Here is a 17432-nt window from a genome sequence, read left to right on the forward strand (position 1 = left end):
CTGGACTAATGCACACTGTATAACACAGTTAAAAAAAAATACTCTCCTGACTGAACCAAAACAAGATTACAAAGTGAAAGGCAAGGGTATGGTGGGTGGGTGGAGGGGTGTGTGTGGGGGTGCCTGGCTACATATACATACCAGTAACGTACATTTAAATATTAAAAAAAGAAAGCAAAGCATAATAAAGGTAAAAAGGACAAAGAACTAGTGTTAGTGTCCCTGGCTCAGTAACAAACTCTTAGCAAAAGGGCAATGCTACTGTACCACAGCTCTGAAGGACCAGGGTTGAGAACAGCAGCTGCACCCACAATTTACCCCAGCAGCTTGGCTCTAAAATGGTATTAGACAATTACGTCAGCTGATCAATTTCTCCAGAATGATAAAGATGTAATTTACATTAAATTATTTAAAACCCCAAAACCAACCAGCAAGAAAAGAAGCCAGTCTCAAACCTTTTAAAGTAAAACTGGGGGTATGTGGGGACCTTAAAATATTTTGAAACCATGGAGCCTGCTGCATAAAAATAAAAATTAAAAAAAACCCAACAAAAAAATCCTTATGAAAAAGTCAGTTAAAATACTTGGTAACAGCAGCTTATGTTTGTGGTTCTAGTTTTTTTTTTTTGTTTTTTTTTTTTTTTTTTTTAAATATGTTTAAGTACAACACCCCCCAAGCCCCTGGTACTTGTCTAGAATATGACTGAATGAGAGGCATTTATGTAAAATTGCTCCTCCTAATGTCCAGCTCCATGGCACTAGGCTCGATTTTAACAAAAGAGCAGAATAAGCCTTTTTTTGGTTTTTTTTTAAGAATAATTTCTAAAAGAGGAGTCTCTCCCCCAGTGGAGAGCTATCGCACCAAATAATCCAACTTAGAGACATTAAAAGACATCCTGTTCAGAAAGCCCAGAGAAAAACTGTATTTTATCTGCCCATAATAAGTGGATGCCACTTTTTTTTTTAAACTTCTAAAAGAACAAAAATTTAATTAAAAAAATATATTACAAAAGGCACTACTGAGCTTGCAAAAGCATTAAGTGCAGTGTTTTAGGTTAGTACCAGTCACGAACCTATGAGGGTGCACAGTTTGTGTAGGAACAGTCACTGCCGTGTGAGCAGCCCCAGGGTCTGGAATGGCCCCGGGACTGGTGGGACCCTGGGGGAGGCCGGGCTGGCCCCTCCTACCTCCCACCTGTGTTTGCTGAACTTGGTGCCCTTCCCTTCCAGCCCTGCAAAGTGGCTCCAAGCTCTCACTCACCGTGTGGCACAGCCCTGCAGAGCTTCATTCTCTGATCAGATTTATCTTCTAACAGTAAATAGGTCTTCTTTCTTTCTTTTTCTTTTTTTTTTTTTTAACCTAGAGAGCTCTGTTTCTGGAAGCCTTTCATGCCACATTACAACTACTAGGCTTCATAAGGAAAACTCTCTGGAGTTTTGAAAAGCTTTCTTATTCTCAGCATCACGCTGTCAAAACAAGTCATTCTTACAGAAGGCTGAAGAATAAAATTATTGACTGCTGTAACAAAAACACATTACCACGTCCACACTAGAGACATAGTAAAAGCTCAGATTCCATAAAAATATTTTTAGTCCTTAGTCCTTGCTCTTTACAGTTGGGAAATAGCCACCTCCTGGGCCACTGGCTACCATGCTAACATATTACAAACTAGACCATTAAGTTAAGGTATCTTGCTGGTAAATCTGCTGAGATTATTGCTGATGTGCTTTTGTGTAATAACTATTGAAATCTGCTAGTGTTAACAGCTTCTCTGGGGGAAATAAACAGCTAATTTTAAAGTTTTTTTCCTTAAATCTTCACACTACCATTTAAAGGAATCCCAGTAGTTTCTACAGTGCCCCGTTTCTAATGCACTTGGGTAGATCATGGTGTCTGTAACAGCCTCAGAACAAGCAGAGCCTCAAGGGTCTCATGCAAATCTGTGCACACACACACACGGACAGACAGGTGAGTGTGGGTGTGGGTATCAACTGCCCAGCCCAGCTGGCTGTAAACACTCTGCTTATGCACAGGGTTTCACATCCCTCCTCCACACTGCAAAGCATCCTTGCATTCCCAGGCAGGTTTTAGGCTTTTGACTCTGAGCATTGCCCCTGAAAGCAGGAGAACGTTTCACTTCCTGCCATCGATTTCCTCTCCCGTGTTCTATTTGCTGATGATGCATTTCCTCGACTATCCAAGGTAAAGAAAGGCAGTTGAGGGCTGTGTGTTCATTACAATGAGGATAAGTAGTGACAGCAAATACCACCATTGCTAGGGGACAGTTCAGCCCACCGTGGTACTGGCAACAAGGGTTAATTCAGAGCTACTGGACAACTGCACTGTCACGAACTTCTTGCATGTCACCAGTAATAATCTACCTCGTATATGGCATTAAGACATATATTCCATTTTTTAAACATACAGTTGTCCTCAATTGAGGAAAAATAAATAGCCAAGTAAAACCTCATGTCACTTTAGTAACATTGTAGTTTTTCCTCCACTCTAACAATGAAAACAGCTCTCAAGTCCCAGGATGATGAGTTGTATTTTAGTGGGCAGGAGGCTCTGAGAAATAGCGCAGGACACAGGCGGGGCTGTAGCGCCCAGGGCTCCCAGGCTCTGGAGGGAACGAGGCGGCACTGCCGTGTTTTCCCGGACTTCCTGGTATGGGACTGTTTCTTCCTGAATTAGGATACACTGAGGCATTTGGAAGTCCAGCAGCAATGGTTTGGGACCGGAATCTTGCCTTCAGTGCTGGACTTGGCCAACTGAAAGAAACCAGAAGTTATTGTGCACTTTTTAAAGGAAACTGCAATAAAGAGAGCAGCACTTTAACTCAGAATCACTTTAGATCTCAGAACCAATGCACCAGCTGAGAAAAATCCTATCTGGTAAGAGACAGGCCTGGAAGACTGAAAGGAATAGGAAGAGCAGGAAATATTTTATGTAGACGTGTTGCCCCTATCAGGAAGACATTGTTTCTTTCAAAATGGCCATGAAGACATACACTATCCTTCACATGAACAGTTCCTCTGAACTGGGGTAATAAAGACTAAAAATAAAAACAGTAATAAAAAGATGCCTAAAGACATTAAATTCACCTTAACATGCCTCTGCACAACCTAAGGCAACACAGCATTCCTGCACTGCATCAACACCAGGGATAAATTAGAAACCAACAGCACAACTACCACTGAGTCCAGTGAAGGATCCAAGTACCCAATCAGTGAAGTGAGTCGTTGGCCAGGAGGAAAATACTCATGTCTGATTTGTCTGTGGAGACATGCTCAAGTTACTTGGAACAGCAGTGGAATGGAAGGAACATGATGGCAGCACCACGAAACTCCTTATCAATAGACACCAGCCCAAAAGGCTTTTATGATTAACTTCAGAAAACAGTTAATTCTGCTGAATATTTAAAATATGGGTTTGTGGGCAACAAGACCTGAAATTCTGCTATTCAAGCTAAAAATGTATCTCAACTCCTGTGACTGAGTTTGCAGCAATACCTTTGCCTGTCAGATGAGGAGTAGGACTGCACCGTGTGTTTCCATTTGTAAATCATTGGGTATTTCTGGGGATCAATCTCTGCTCCTTCTATAGCTGCTAAGACATCACCATCCAGCTTCGAGGGCTGCTCCCTAGAATGGAAACAGAACTAGATGAAAAGAGAACCACGTATTTGTTCAGGCCATAAAACAATTCCAAAACACTTTAGTTTTTATATAAGCAAAGAGATTCCCTGTGCAAGTAAGAGTTTAGAAAAACAATTCTTACCCAAGCAGGAATAACTTTAAATTGTCATTTGTGGGTGAAGTCTTCAAAAGAAACTTCTGGGAAGAAAGTTCTTGACGTTGTTGTGCCTCCTTAGTCTGAATTCCAGATTCCCTGGACACTCTCTCCTTATCTAATGATATTTTGTGGTCTGTCCTTAACTTGGTCTCTCCAGGTTTTCCTGTAACTCTCGGCTCAGAAGAACTTGCCAGTGACGCTGCATAGCAGGTCTTGTCCAGAATTCCCTCATTCTCAGTTTTTTCAATGATTTTATGAGATACTCCTGCAACCTCTTGCTCTTGGAACGACAGGCTTTCAAATTCTGACATCAAATTGGAAACAGGTGACATGAGGCATTCTGACCCATCATGCAGCTGCTTTCTGTCACTGATGATGCTTTCACTGGACACAGGACTGCAAAACCCATTTTTGCTGGAAGCAGCTCCCTTCTCATAGTGCCGGGGGTGAGCTGAGGTCTCTATGATGTTTCCTGCAGACTCCATGGACAGGATATCACACTCAGCATCTCCAATGGCATCAATGCTGGGCTCCCTGGACACAAGAGAGGGGCTGATATTTCGTGCTGCATTTTGTCTGTTTTTAATTTCTTCTAAGCTCATGTCATCATCATCCTCATCTAAAAATGCTCCAACAGAAATGGAATTGCAGGACTTTTTACTTTTACCTGTAAATAATTTTAACAAGAGCAACACATAAAAAGACTTTAAACAGAATGTCAAGTACATAAACCAGGAACAAATACACAATCTTTATGCCTAATTCTATTTCCTGAAGATGTCTCTGAATTTATGTAAAGCATGAACTAACCTGACTAAAGCTACAAATCCAAAATGCACACATGGCCAGCAGTGGTCTAAGGTATAAAGGCTTTCCTTCGTTTTGCTTCTTGTGTCTTTCACAGTTGTAAAGAATTATTCTTTTATTTTTAAAAGTTATTTATTCCACATCTGTGGATTACAAAATTCTATACTTTAAGATGAATTCCCAAATGCTCTGAGTGAAAACATACTGCAGATAGAGGTTTTCTTATAGGGATTTCGTTTGGGGGCTACACTCAAATAAAGTACTTCACATGAAAGATAAAGACTGCACTTCTACATTCACAGTGGCTCCTTTTTTGGTACTGTAATCAGACTGGACAAGAGATGAGTAACAGCAACCACAACAGGTGAACACTGCTTCCCCTGGGCACCAAGCTTTTCCTCTCCCTCTTCTCCCCAGGTAAAACCCATTGTTTGCAGCATTTGCCCTTCTCTTACCAGAGGGATGTGGACTTTTATATCTATTGCAGGTTTCATTTTCCCCTGTTTCTGGCTGAGCCTTTTCGCTCATTTCACGAAGACTCAGGTACTCTTCTAGTTTTCGCAGCCCCTCCTGGGAAGACAGATCAACAAAACAGCCCAGAAATTCCCAGTATTCAACCCACGGGAACCCCAGTTCATGAGCTAACTCCCTGCAATAAATAAAATAAAACGAATCATTTGTGAAGACATAAATATTAGTTTGACAATAACTTTTCTGATCACATTTTAACAGCCAAACGTGCAACCAGGCAACACAATCCCACAACAATCAACAGTCTGCAAAAGCACAGACACATCTTTAGCAAAGTATCACCTCATTTGTTCTAGAGCATTTTTCACATTTAATCTACTATTTTAACAGCAGCATAAACATTGCTATCTTTAAGCTGATTGTATCTAGACATTAGATAGACAAGAATCGCCACTGATAGTGCATTCAACAGCTTTTTCTATTTGGGAATGGGAGAGGTAGGAGGAAGTGAGGGATTATTTTAAAGAATGAAATGCAGTCAGCTTTTAACGAAGTATTTTTTTCCATATGTTGCTGACAGAAGGTATTTTAACTGCAAGGACACACCACACACACAGAGCTTTTATAAAGCAACACATTTGTATTAGGGTTATTTCATTCTGCTCCCTTTTAACAATCCCTCACTTTCACAGAACAAACAGGCTATGCATTATTTTAGATCTGCCAAATGAGGCAAGCAAATGTCTGTGAAAAGCATTCCATACATACCATCAATAATAGCTAAAATATCTTTATTGCCAAGGCTAAGAAAGCCAGGTCTCACATTTTAGCTATCTTGTTTACACAAAAATACAGTAAAAATCCAACTGCAAAACACTTCATTAAATATTTCTGCAGTAGCTTTTGCCCCAAGATATTTTGCAGTAATAACTGTACTCTCAGCACAGTCTTTTGCTTTTACATGCTCTATTATTAATTTTTTATATTGACATCTTTTAGATACCTTCCAACTCTTTCAACACCTCTCTCCAGATCAGATTTCCTGACATTGTGAAAGAAGCCAGCTCTCTCTCGAGGTGGAGTCTTCCACAGCCTGCGAAATTCTTCAGCCTTTAAAAAACAGAAATAAATTAGAAAACCACCCCCCACAATATGAACTAACTCTGTGCTGGCTACATGTCTACCTACAGTTCTAGAAGATGTTCAGCTGTTTGCTGTCCACAGGTGTTGCTCACTCCAGCTATGAAGGATCTCACACTGGATCTAAAGTTACTCCTTTCACTACTGGTGGTTACTTTTATCTCTGAAGTGCTCATGAAAGAGAAGGACCCTAATGTACAACCATCTGAAAATCAACTGCAAAGACACCACATCTGCCTGGTTTTAATTTGTATGCAGCAGGAAACAGAAGTATCTTGTGATTTTGACATGTCATTTTATTTAATTACAAATGCTTCCTGGTCATTGTTTTCTAGGATGCAAAGGGGATATTTTTATATGCACAGACTTGCTACAGTTATTAGAATAAATTCTTGCTGTCTATTTTGAATTTGGAATGCCTCAAGGGAAATTCTTTGCAAAATCCCACCCTTCTTGACTTTATATGACAAAGATTACAGTGACTAAGAACTACATTCAGACATTAAAATACCTGTCAGCAATCAAAATTATGAACTGTTTACACTGTAGATAGTATTTTTCAGAGTATAAATGATATTTAAATTTCTGTCAGTTGAACAGAAAACTGATCAAGAACACTAAGAAGAAAAAGCACTAGCATTTTGGTAAAATTGAGTCTTAAAGAATGCAACCATCAGATGACACAAAGTCCTCCACTGCATTTATTCACTGTTTCTAAAGCTGTCGTACCTGCACCATGTTCATACTAAACAAATGAGTCAAACAAACACCAGTAAGTCTGGAATATATTTAACAGGTATCTAAGCATTCCTACTGAAAACTGAAGATTTTGCTTTTCCACTACCATCAATACATTTCCAAAACCATCCCAACACCTACTATTTGGTTGTCAATTTTTCCATCTAGAAAAATATATTAATGTTAATTCAACAAGCAGAGGTTAAACTGCTTCTAACATCCAGTGGCAACATCTAGAAATGAGATAAATTTATAGTTAAGATTTTTTTAAACTGATTCATAGCTGCCTTGAAAGGCTTTGCTTCAGGTTAGAAAGTTACAGTAATCATCTGTAAGAAATAAAGGCTTGCCAGAGGTGCTCTTTGAATAGATTCCAAGAGGAAAAAGAAAACAATATTCGACTGAACTTCTACTCTTATTTACACCACATTTCTGTTTTCGGCAATAAAAAAATATTTACAAGTTTCTGTGCTTCTCCGTGGAGAAAGATTCATCTCCTCAGCAAAGAGAAAGCCACAATCTGTACCAGGAGCAAGCTACACCACACAAGGAACCCTGTGGGGATCCTCTTCATCCATAAAAAGGAGAAGCATAGGCATTAGAGTCACATGAAGTTCTCTCCTTACCTTTGAGGGGCTCATGGGGCCTGCAAAAGCTCTTATGGACAACACTGGGTCTTTGGGGCTGCCAGGGTATTTAGACCAAGTTCTCTGGGGGCCATCGTCCGTCTGATCGGGCGACCACGGCGCGCCAATGACCGGAGCTGAGGAATTGTCTTCTGCTCTCAGGAGAGGTACATAATAGCGACCTAAAAGAAATCATACAAAGCTTTCTCATTAAGTTTATGTTACATCAGCCTGCTGCTTCTTCCTGGACCATCAGTGCACCTGTACACTGAACCATCTGACTTTACTTCACGAGTAAAACTCCCTGTAATTCAAACTAACTGCTTTAGTGATTACAGATCACATTTTAGTGCAGGTTCCCTTCTCTTTCAAACACAAAACCACCTGCAACGATTCATAGAGCCCTTGCCTCAAGGTCTTTAACAAATTTCACAGCCTCCTTTTGCAAATGCTTCAACACACACATGACAAAACAGAGAAAGTTCTATGTCAAGGAAACTACAAAATTACAGGATTTCCCAGCATGTCAGATACACCTCTTGCCCTGCAAAGGGTTTTTGTTTCTTTTAGATTAAACACTCTGCTCCAGGCTTGCTGAATCAGGGCCTTGCCTACGTTACACAGCCATGAGGGCAACCTTGTGATGCATATATTAACAGTTCTGACTGTAATTTAAAAGACAAAAAGTTTTCTGTCCCTGATCAGTTTTAGAGTTTCCCTTTGGTTTTTACAGCACTGTACAGCAGCATCACTTAGGAACTGAAATGCTACAGAAAGCAAACAGAATAGAAGACAGTGAAGAGCCAAAATACACGCCTGACATAGTACAAAATTCTGCATACAGACCTTTCAAGTACTCTCTTAGCTTTTCTTTCAGTTCTGCAGATTTATTCTTGCTTCTTTCACAAACTACCTGTAAATACAATTTTAATTGTTAGTACAGCCTAAGAACTTCAGTTCCAAATCAACTCCAATGTGTCTTCTTCCTGAACAATCACATTACTGGCCCCTACTCATCTCACCCAGTACTTTCAATTCATAGTAGTGCAACTAAAATACATCCAACTCCATACAGTGAAAACTTTTCCACAGACACAATCAGCATAAAATATTTTTAATATTATACAGAATTTACTCTTTAATCATGACACAAACTACTACAAACCTTCTATCTATATTAGTCAGTAATGTTTGAATATGAAAAATACTGATCAGGATAACATTTTTGGGTTTGCTGTGGACATGGAGAGACTTACTTCTGCTGGAGTTTGATCATATTTGTTTCTTGGATTTTTTACAATGGCTGGGTGTGAGGTAAGCACATTAACAACATCCAAATTCCCAAACTTGCAGGCAAAATGCAATGGAGTATCAAACCACTGCAGTGGGAAAAAGGGAAAAATTCACATGCACTTAGAAAGATGATAAAGTCAGTACCACACATTTAATTTTGAGACTGAGGAAAGTAAATACGTGTCATGACTAATTATCCAAGCTCTTAACAAATATTCTCCCACCATAGTGCAGAATAATGACTACCAAAACCCACAGAACTAATGGACAGCTCCCCTTCTGTTCTCTGTCAGTCTCCCCTACACATCATTAACCCCTTCCAGTTGTTTCCATAATAATAAAATAATAATAAAAAAATAATAATAACAATAATAACCAGGTAGCCCCCCCCAATCTTACCATTTTATCTGGAGTGTTCAGGTAAAGGTCAACAATATATTGGATGCGTTTCTTCAACATGACATCATTGTCATCTGGGTACATCAGCCGCATAAATTCTGGATTTTCCAGAGTGTCCAGCAATAACTGGCAGATAGCAGGCTGATTCTCCTTGGCAGCAACATGCATGACATTGTACCTACACCCTTCCTGGAAAAGAAAGACCAACATTAGAATGAACCCCAATCTAAACAGCTCTCTTACACCTATCGATGTAACTGATTTAACTGCGAAAATACAAGGGTTCCCACACTGAGTGTTATACTAATATTTTTGTAAAGCCTTCTCTTTACACCCACATTATTCTTATAATTAATGAAATTATTCTTATACTCAGCTATAGTCTTCATTCCAGGAAAGAATGTGGCAAAAAAGGTATAATAAAATATCAAGCAATAAAGGGAGGTAGGAAGTTCAGTTTATAAGAGGAGCAGGAAAATGGGTGTAGATAGATATAAAACATTCAAACGCTTTGCTGTATGACAAAAAATTTCAACAGCTCCACAAAGCTGGTCTGATACGAGTTGAAGTAAGATTGTCAGTGTTTGCTAAATGGCACCTTATACATGGTTTTAGAATTTAATAGGGGTGCTTAGGTAAGCAATGCTGTAGGAACACCTAATTACAGCTTAGGCCCTACCCTGGTCTTTACAATTAGTCTGTTTTTAAAAAGATTCCAATTATTTGGAGGAGACCAAAGAATAAAAAGACAAGACTGTTCTTGCACTACTGAATAAAACTATTCTTCCCTGAAGAACTGCACACTCAGTTCCTTTAGCTCCGCTGGAGCTAAGGAGCTCTCAGGGTGACTTACAGAGAAGTGCCCCAGCTGCTGTCAGTAAACACTGAGAAACCCTGAGCTGGGTGGAACAAGGTGTCTTGAAGGAGGAGCAGGAAACATCATTCCTTCCACTTCTGCTTTCAGGCCCCAAAACTAAACCAGAACCTGGATTTCCTGTTTCCTTGCTGTTTTTTTACCTGTACGATCGTAGGGTTGTCTCCTGACCCGATCAAGTAACGAGGGTTACTCCAAATAAGTTCTGAAAATGTTGCTGTGTCTCCTTTCTCGACAGCTTTCCGAAGCTTAGCTGTGAGATCCTGAGTCCGTGGACTTTTGTAGCTGTTGGCTCTCTCCTTATTCACAGTCTCACTCTCAGGGGAGCACAAGCCATCTATCAAAACACAAACCACTCCTTTCTAGATACATTCTTTCCAGTGATCACCATTTTCACATGCTAGCCATGGAAATTATGCTTTTCATCTAAACCATGTATTAATTTTGCATCTTTAATATACAGGAGTAAGGAAACTAAACTCAATAACAAGACATTTAAATACACCAGTAATTAGTAATAGGGAGGGAGAGGAAAATGATTAATCATCTTGTAAAACCATTTCAGACTTTAATAGGGACTGGTAAACTTTGTAATTACCAGTCTGCTCCCATCCAAACTTAAAAGCAAAATTCAGCAAGAAACAACAATTTTCTGATTATTAAAATTGCTTCTGCAGTTCTGTGACTCCTGAATCCCTTTAATCTAGCAGCTGGGACACTGTGAAATATGATCAGTGCTTAACATTTTATTTTTGAACTTAAAAATTTACTTAACAATTGAGTACAGTTTTAATATACTGTGCAATTTTATCAGCTTCTTACTAAACCTGAATATCCTGAAGTCCATGAGTAAAATCAAATCCTAACAAATATGACCATGGACTACTAAGCAGGGTATCCATGCAGACCATTACCTACATTACAGCCTTAAAAAAGTAACAATGCTATTCTATATTTAAAACATTTTCCACATTTTAAACATTTTTACACTTAAAGTAAAAGTTCTTTTAAACTTCAGTTCATTCAATGCTCCACCCTTGGAAATTTTTCTGTTATTAGTATATTGATAAGGCAGCTGTTGCTTGTTCTCTCACCAAAAATAAAAAAAAAAAAAATAATGCTGTCTATTGCAACTACTGTACATAGATGAAGTTCCCCACTTACCTCTGTTAAATGATCCCATTTTCACTGGAGACAAACATAAAGAGGACTTGCCTGGAGATGGGAAATAATCACAGATTCCCTTAGCAAATTTCTCAGCATCCTCTCTTTTTGTAAAAGCTTTAAAACGGGAACCCTTAATCATCTTAACAGCCTGGAGAGCTTCCTTCCTATCTTCATACACATGTATTCTCTCTGCAACAAAGAACAAACAAAACTACGTTATTTCAACAATCTCAGATTTCAACTCCTAGAAGAAGATTACAGAATTCCTAGACTATCATTCCAGCTTTGGTCTCAGACTGTTTCTCTTCCACACATGGCATAAGGATCAAAAGTCCTTTTAAATCCTGTCTCCTGGAAACTGAGTAGGAGCCTCCCACACACTGCAGGTAATGTCAGGTGAGACATGTACAGGGCTCAGCCATTTCTATCAATCAATACCTGAGCACCCCCTTTAATGGACAGGCCAGCTTCAACAAGCATTTCACTTCCAGATGGGAAAGCAAACTCACAGCTTATTCACCCTGCATTACTTTTGATGTTCTCTTGTTCAGAAAGACCGAATTTGTAAGTGATCCACTATCACAACTTTAAGATCTTTACAGAGAACCTTAGATAATAAACAAATTTTTCTCCTTCTCCTTTTAATGATATTGCTCAGATAAGGGTATCTTAATGTACTTTTTCTTAGTAAGAATTCTTACTACTGTCTCACAGTAAATGATCCTCTGTGCACTACTCTACTGCCAGAAACAGAAAAAGTGAAAACTTTTAGAACAGATCATTAAAGCTTCAACTGATGACAGTATAAATATTCTTTTGATTGTTTATTTAGAGGATTACTTTTTATTCTTGAGAGGGATTAAAGGCACAGAAGGGGTCCAAGAGTAGCAACAGGAAATCATTTTCTTCATCTGAGCTACATCAGGTAGAGGATCTTCATGTGCAGGAACTATAATGGCAGAACACCTGGGATGTCTTATAACTGTGTTGCTTTGCCTCAGAAAATCAAATAAATACTATTTACAGGAACAAAGAAATACTTCAAGCAATGCTTACATACTAATGCAGTGGTGTTCGTAACACCTGCTACATAAACGAGGTCTGCTCAAACACAACTGTAAAATAAATGCCTGTCACTGGAAATAAGGGCAGTGAGTATTTACCATTCCTTGCCAATATGTCATCATAAACTGGGCAAACACCATAGAATAGTGGAGGATCTCTGGACGGTGTCTGAGCAGCGATTTGTGAATCAGCACCACAGGCTGGAGCTGCACAGTTCACGCGTGTCACAGCATCTTCCTCTGGAGGGTTCAGACCCACACAGTACCCAAAGTCTGCCTCCTCAGAAGCGCTTCCATGGCTGTTGTGATTCACTGGGACATTTCCAGCAGTCTCCTCTGGCACAGCAGACCCTTCTTCCTCCAGGGCTCCTTGCTGCTCCAACAGTGCCTGAGCCAATTTTTTTTCAAAAATAAACCTCGTAGTTGCAGTAATGGGCCCACATTTCAGTCCTGCTCTCATAATCTCTTCTCTAAGCTCATCATGGCTCAGCTTCTTCAATCGGGATAATATAGTATCCATTGTAATTTCACCTACAGGAAAGGCAGAGAAGGAGATGTAACAAACACAACTTTTCTCCTGCTATTTAAATGGTATATTAAAGCCAAGGAAAAAAGTGCCTCTTAACAATTTCTTGGAATTCTGAAGAGATTCTTGCAGTGCAGAGAAGACAAAATATTTTTCAATTCAATGTGTTAGGCATGTTTTTAAGCTACCAGACCTACAGCAAGTTTATTTCCTCCTCTCTCAACTACTTAAAAGAATATTTACAGCTTACATTTTATTCTTGTTCATCCTTTTTCAATTTCTTCTGCAGTGAAAATTCAATCCAGAGCATTTAATCATTAAAGTTTATGACAGGCTGAGAAATATTTGATTCCTGACAAGAAAGGCACAGTCTGTGTGTGCACTGCAATACATGGACATGAGCACTAGTCAGCCCCAAGGAAAGGGGCTGCACCTCCAGCTAAAGGCACAGAACTATTTCTAGTATTTCCTTAGGACTTTCCTTAGACAGAAGTCTAAGGCACAGTGCAGCAACCAGGGCAGGCTTTCTCTGGCTGTGATGCAAGGCTGGAAATATGTACACAACATGTTGTTTCCCAGGCCTGTTTCGAAAGCAAACAGCCAGAAAACAAAAACAACTCATCTTCAGATCTCCCTCTCCAACAAGAAACTGGAGCTGGGAGAATTTCTCCATTTCCAAAGGAATATCCTTCTCTCTGCTAGGATCCAATTCCCTCAGCTCACATCCCTCCATGTAATCCACACTGACAGCTTCCACACTGGTCAGCGAGAAGATACTAAAACCAAACTGATGCCAACACAAATTCCTTGCTGTGAAAAATACAACTGAAAAATACAGGATTTGGGCAGCTCAAGAATGTACAAAGCTTTCACATTACTTCATCAGGTACTGCAACCATGTACCTCCACAGAGGCTGTGACTCTCCTGGCACACACTGCTCAGGAAGGGAAGCTCCAGACAGAAATGATTCAGCTGGGCTGTTCCCTCAGCTTGCCTTCACTCATGCCTTACACTGCCCCTTCCTCCACTGCTGAGCCATTTCATGGGTTCTACTGCTTTGGACAGGGGTGTATGGCAGTTCTAGTACTTTCTTTTCAATTTTGAGTTTCATCCTCACATAATGAAATTTAAGACTACTTTTCATATAGTCAAAAAACCCAAATGCACACAGTTAAGTTTTTGTCATTTCCAACCACAGTCAATATAGAGCCAAGTAAAAGTTTCACTGCAATCTGATTCAGAACAAACGCATTCCTAGTATCAGGAAATCCTATGAAAATGTACTTAATGCCAAACTTAAACAGTCTTTCAATTATTACAAGTCAACAGTCATGTGAGTTTGGGGGTTGTTTCCTTGGAGGGACATCTCCTTTGAGAGCTGTCTCTTTTTTATGAATGTCTTATTTTGAATGTCTGTGCTTAGAGAGCAAAACTCAGCCCCTCAACATTTCACAAGTATTAAATGGAACCTCGGTGAAACAATGGGATATGAGAGTATTTCCAAGTCCAAAAACCCACCAAACAGCAGCAGAGCCACAGCTGATGCTGCTGAGCCACTTCCCCAAAGTATTGTAGTTCCCTTGAGATTCCTGAGCCTCCAAGCAACCTGTTTCGATTATCTGACTTGCCCACAAGAGTGCAAAGACAGATGTGAAAGATCCTCTCACTTGTTTTCAATCCTTAATCACCTGGTTTTTTAAATAAATTTGATACCAATGTGTTTTAATCAAGGGATGCACCCCTAAGGGCAATTAAAATATCCAAACTTGCTATTCTAAGGATTTTCCTTTTGAGACTGAGTAACTGTAAAATCACAAGAAAGATGAAAACTCAGGGGTGAGAAAGTTCATTGCAAAAACACCTCAATGAAAACACTTTGAAGAGTCAACATAATGCCTTAAAGAATTAACTGAGAACTGCTCCTATTTTTAGGGCTCAGAACTAGCACAATGATTCGGCAGAAGAGCAGACTTGTACATATATATAATTCATGTATGGAGAGCAGACAGGAACACACAAAAATCCTTCCTCCCTTGTGGTTAAGAAAAAAATGCCATGAAGGAGTGATTTCTCTGGTTTCCTATGTTTTGACAGAACATGGTACCTAAAACTTAGTGGACAAAATTTTGTCTATTTAAAAAAAAAATTTATTTATTTTGTGTGCCTATTACAACTCTGGCATGACTAAATCAAAATGAGATGGCAAAGCAGATCAACAGTGAAGAATCAGGTTTAAGATCTGCTGTTAGGATGAAGAGTTTTCTAGTGAGTTTGGCGTGGAAATAGGGAAAACACTGTTGGAATGAAAAAACAGAACTCTCACTAAATATTTGTGTTCTGACAATAAGATTTCAGCTAGCTTAGATAAGCATTACTGGTTTTTAACTTCATCACCTATTTTAATCGGTCCAAAACAAAAGGTGTGACTTGCAAACCTGAGAAACATCAACTGCCTGGTTTGAGACAATACTTCAACCGTTTGTTACATGCAGGTGCAAAAGGAGATTATTTGAGCCGTAAAATGTATTATATAACTACAAATGATCCAGAGCACAGCCAGCACTGACGTTGCCACCTCTTCCAGTTCGGCATGTAAGGCCTTGCAAGTTACCTCTGCAAACGTGAGTAACTGCTTTAACAACCACCACATGTTTAAAGGTTCTTCCATATCAATCAAAACCTGGAAGAATGGGCAAAAATTCTATTTTCCCTTGTCTTGCTGGATCAGTAAGAAACAGGAGAATCTGCTCTGAAAAAATATTAAGACTAGACCCATGACAGAATGAATGACTGACTTCTAAGGATGGCAGTATTAACTCTACTATTCTCATTAAATCCTTCAATAAATGAGTAATGTAAGAAAATGGGCCTGGGTTTGTTGTTGTTGGGCTTTTTTTCTTTTCTGGAGGCAGGAATGGAGAGTCACATCCTGTCTTTGGCTGTACTTGGCTGATAGGATTTGCATATGTTACAGCAACCGTGGCTTCGCGATCGGGTGATTTGTCTGTACCGCCTGTGGCTAAATGAGCCACCACTTACGAACTACGTGGCTGAAAAGGAAGGTTTGCAAAGCAAACTTGAAATAAGCCACGGGAAAAGAAGAAAGAGAAGGGAAAAGGTGGCAACTTCTCAGGAAGGAGAAACGCACACCTATGTCTAGACCCGGAGCGGGCGGGCAGGGCGCGGGAGGGGACGCGGGAAGCAGGGACAGGGCCGCAGGAGCGGGGCCGGGGCGGGGCGGGCGGAGCTGACTCTGCCGCCGAGCCGGAGACGGCGGGGCCCGGCCGTGACAAAGCGGGAAGGGGAGCGGGGCGGCGGGGCCGGGCCCGGCGGGGCCCGCAGGCGCTGGGGCCGCGCAGAGGCGAGAAGGGCCGCGCGGCCTCCCCGGGCGGTGCCCGGTGCCCTCTCCCGGCCCTCCCGCGGGGCGAGGGGCAGCGCCACCCCCCGCCAGCCTCCCCCGGCGAGGTCTCTCACCTGGGCGGCTCCCGCTGCAGCGCCGGCTCCCCGCGGCGAGCGGCGCCGGGACGGAGCGGGGAGCCGGGCAGGCGATGGGGGTCGGGGAGGAGATGGCGGCCGCCGCCGCCGCCGCCCGGCGGCCGCCCGGCCTCCTGTCCCGTAGCCGCAGCAGCCAACCCACGGCGCCGATGACGGCGCAGGCGGCCAGGAGCTCCCAGCACGGCCATCGGCCCCAGCCGGCTCCCCACAGCGACTCCCAGCCCCCGGCGGCCCCGACCCACCGCTCCATGCCCGGCCCGCGGCCCGCCCGCCGCGCGCCGGCTGCGCCCGCACGCCCTCAGGGACGGTACCTCCGCGGCCTCGCGGCTTCCGCCTCCTCCGCCCCGCGCCCGCCCCGCGCCCGCCCCCCGACAGACGCAGCAGCGGCTCCGCCCGGCGCTGACGGAGCTCCGCCGCCTCCCTGGGCCTCGCCGTGACTGCGGCTCCGCTCGGCCGCCGCTCCCGGCAGCGGGGAAGGGCGGGGGGAGGCCGAGGGGAGCGCGGCGCCGCTGCTGCGGCGGAACACGCGGCGGAGCTCCGCGCATCAGCCGCGGCTGCGGGCCGGGCGGGCGGCGAGGGCGCTGCCCAAGGCCGGGACAGGCAGGCAGGGTTTGAACTGCACCCGGCCAGCGCACGGTTTGCCATCAGCCCCGGGGACAGGGAACACACAGGCACGTCGAGAGGCCTCTTTGGAAAGGTTCCGTCCGGGTATTAACCTCAAAATGCTGCAGCGGTCTCGCATAACCCGTGAGAGATGGAAAACCACGAAGAAGGAGGCCTCTAGTGTAGAAGGAAACAATTCCCTGCACAGTTGTGAACCAGCCATCCCAGCGAATACAACATTCCTACCTTACGGGTATAGGCACCTGTACTATGTGCAATGCGGGCACTTGCTGGTTTAAGTTACTGTCCTTAAAGAATAAAACAGTATCCCTTTAACTCACACTGTTTAAATTGCAAGTAAGGTGCAGTAATTTCTCTCCTTGTCATTGCAATTGGCTAAATTAGAATGAAGATGACATTTCTGCATTGTTCC

At 42.0% G+C, this 17432-nt stretch overlaps 1 protein-coding gene across 3 annotated transcripts; it reads right to left on the reverse strand.

The window, feature by feature from the left end:
- Positions 1–614: 614 nt before the first annotated feature.
- On the reverse strand, positions 615–16733 carry ANKLE2 (ankyrin repeat and LEM domain containing 2). Of its 3 annotated transcripts, none has more exons than XM_032127542.1 (13): positions 16708–16733; positions 12474–12905; positions 11308–11499; positions 10287–10480; positions 9270–9458; positions 8834–8956; positions 8424–8490; positions 7578–7759; positions 6077–6183; positions 5058–5251; positions 3781–4462; positions 3513–3644; positions 615–2771 (listed from the first exon to the last, which is right to left on the reverse strand). In XM_032127542.1, the coding sequence occupies exons 2-13, from the start codon at positions 12892–12894 to the stop codon at positions 2552–2554; spliced, it is 2703 nt and encodes a 900-aa protein (XP_031983433.1). In that variant the 5' UTR covers positions 12895–12905; positions 16708–16733; the 3' UTR covers positions 615–2551. The 3 variants fall into 3 exon arrangements, with proteins under 3 accessions (XP_031983433.1, XP_031983434.1, XP_031983432.1); XM_032127543.1 differs by lacking the exon at positions 16708–16733 and adding an exon at positions 16639–16659; XM_032127541.1 differs by lacking the exon at positions 16708–16733 and adding an exon at positions 16376–16646.
- Positions 16734–17432: the final 699 nt, after the last annotated feature.

Source organism: Corvus moneduloides, chromosome 18 (assembly GCF_009650955.1).
Source record: "Corvus moneduloides isolate bCorMon1 chromosome 18, bCorMon1.pri, whole genome shotgun sequence".
Lineage (NCBI taxonomy): Eukaryota > Metazoa > Chordata > Aves > Passeriformes > Corvidae > Corvus > Corvus moneduloides.

Coding starts and splice junctions, on each gene's coding strand:
- ANKLE2 (XM_032127541.1), bottom strand. CDS start 16,646: ATGGAGCGGTGGGTCGGGGCCGCCGGGGGCTGGGAGTCGCTGTGGGGA. Junction 8,957..9,269: donor TGAACACTCCAGATAAAATG/GTAAGATTGGGG, acceptor TTCCCACTGCAG/TGGTTTGATACTCCATTGCA. Junction 3,645..3,780: donor TTAAAGTTATTCCTGCTTGG/GTAAGAATTGTT, acceptor TTTCCATTCTAG/GGAGCAGCCCTCGAAGCTGG.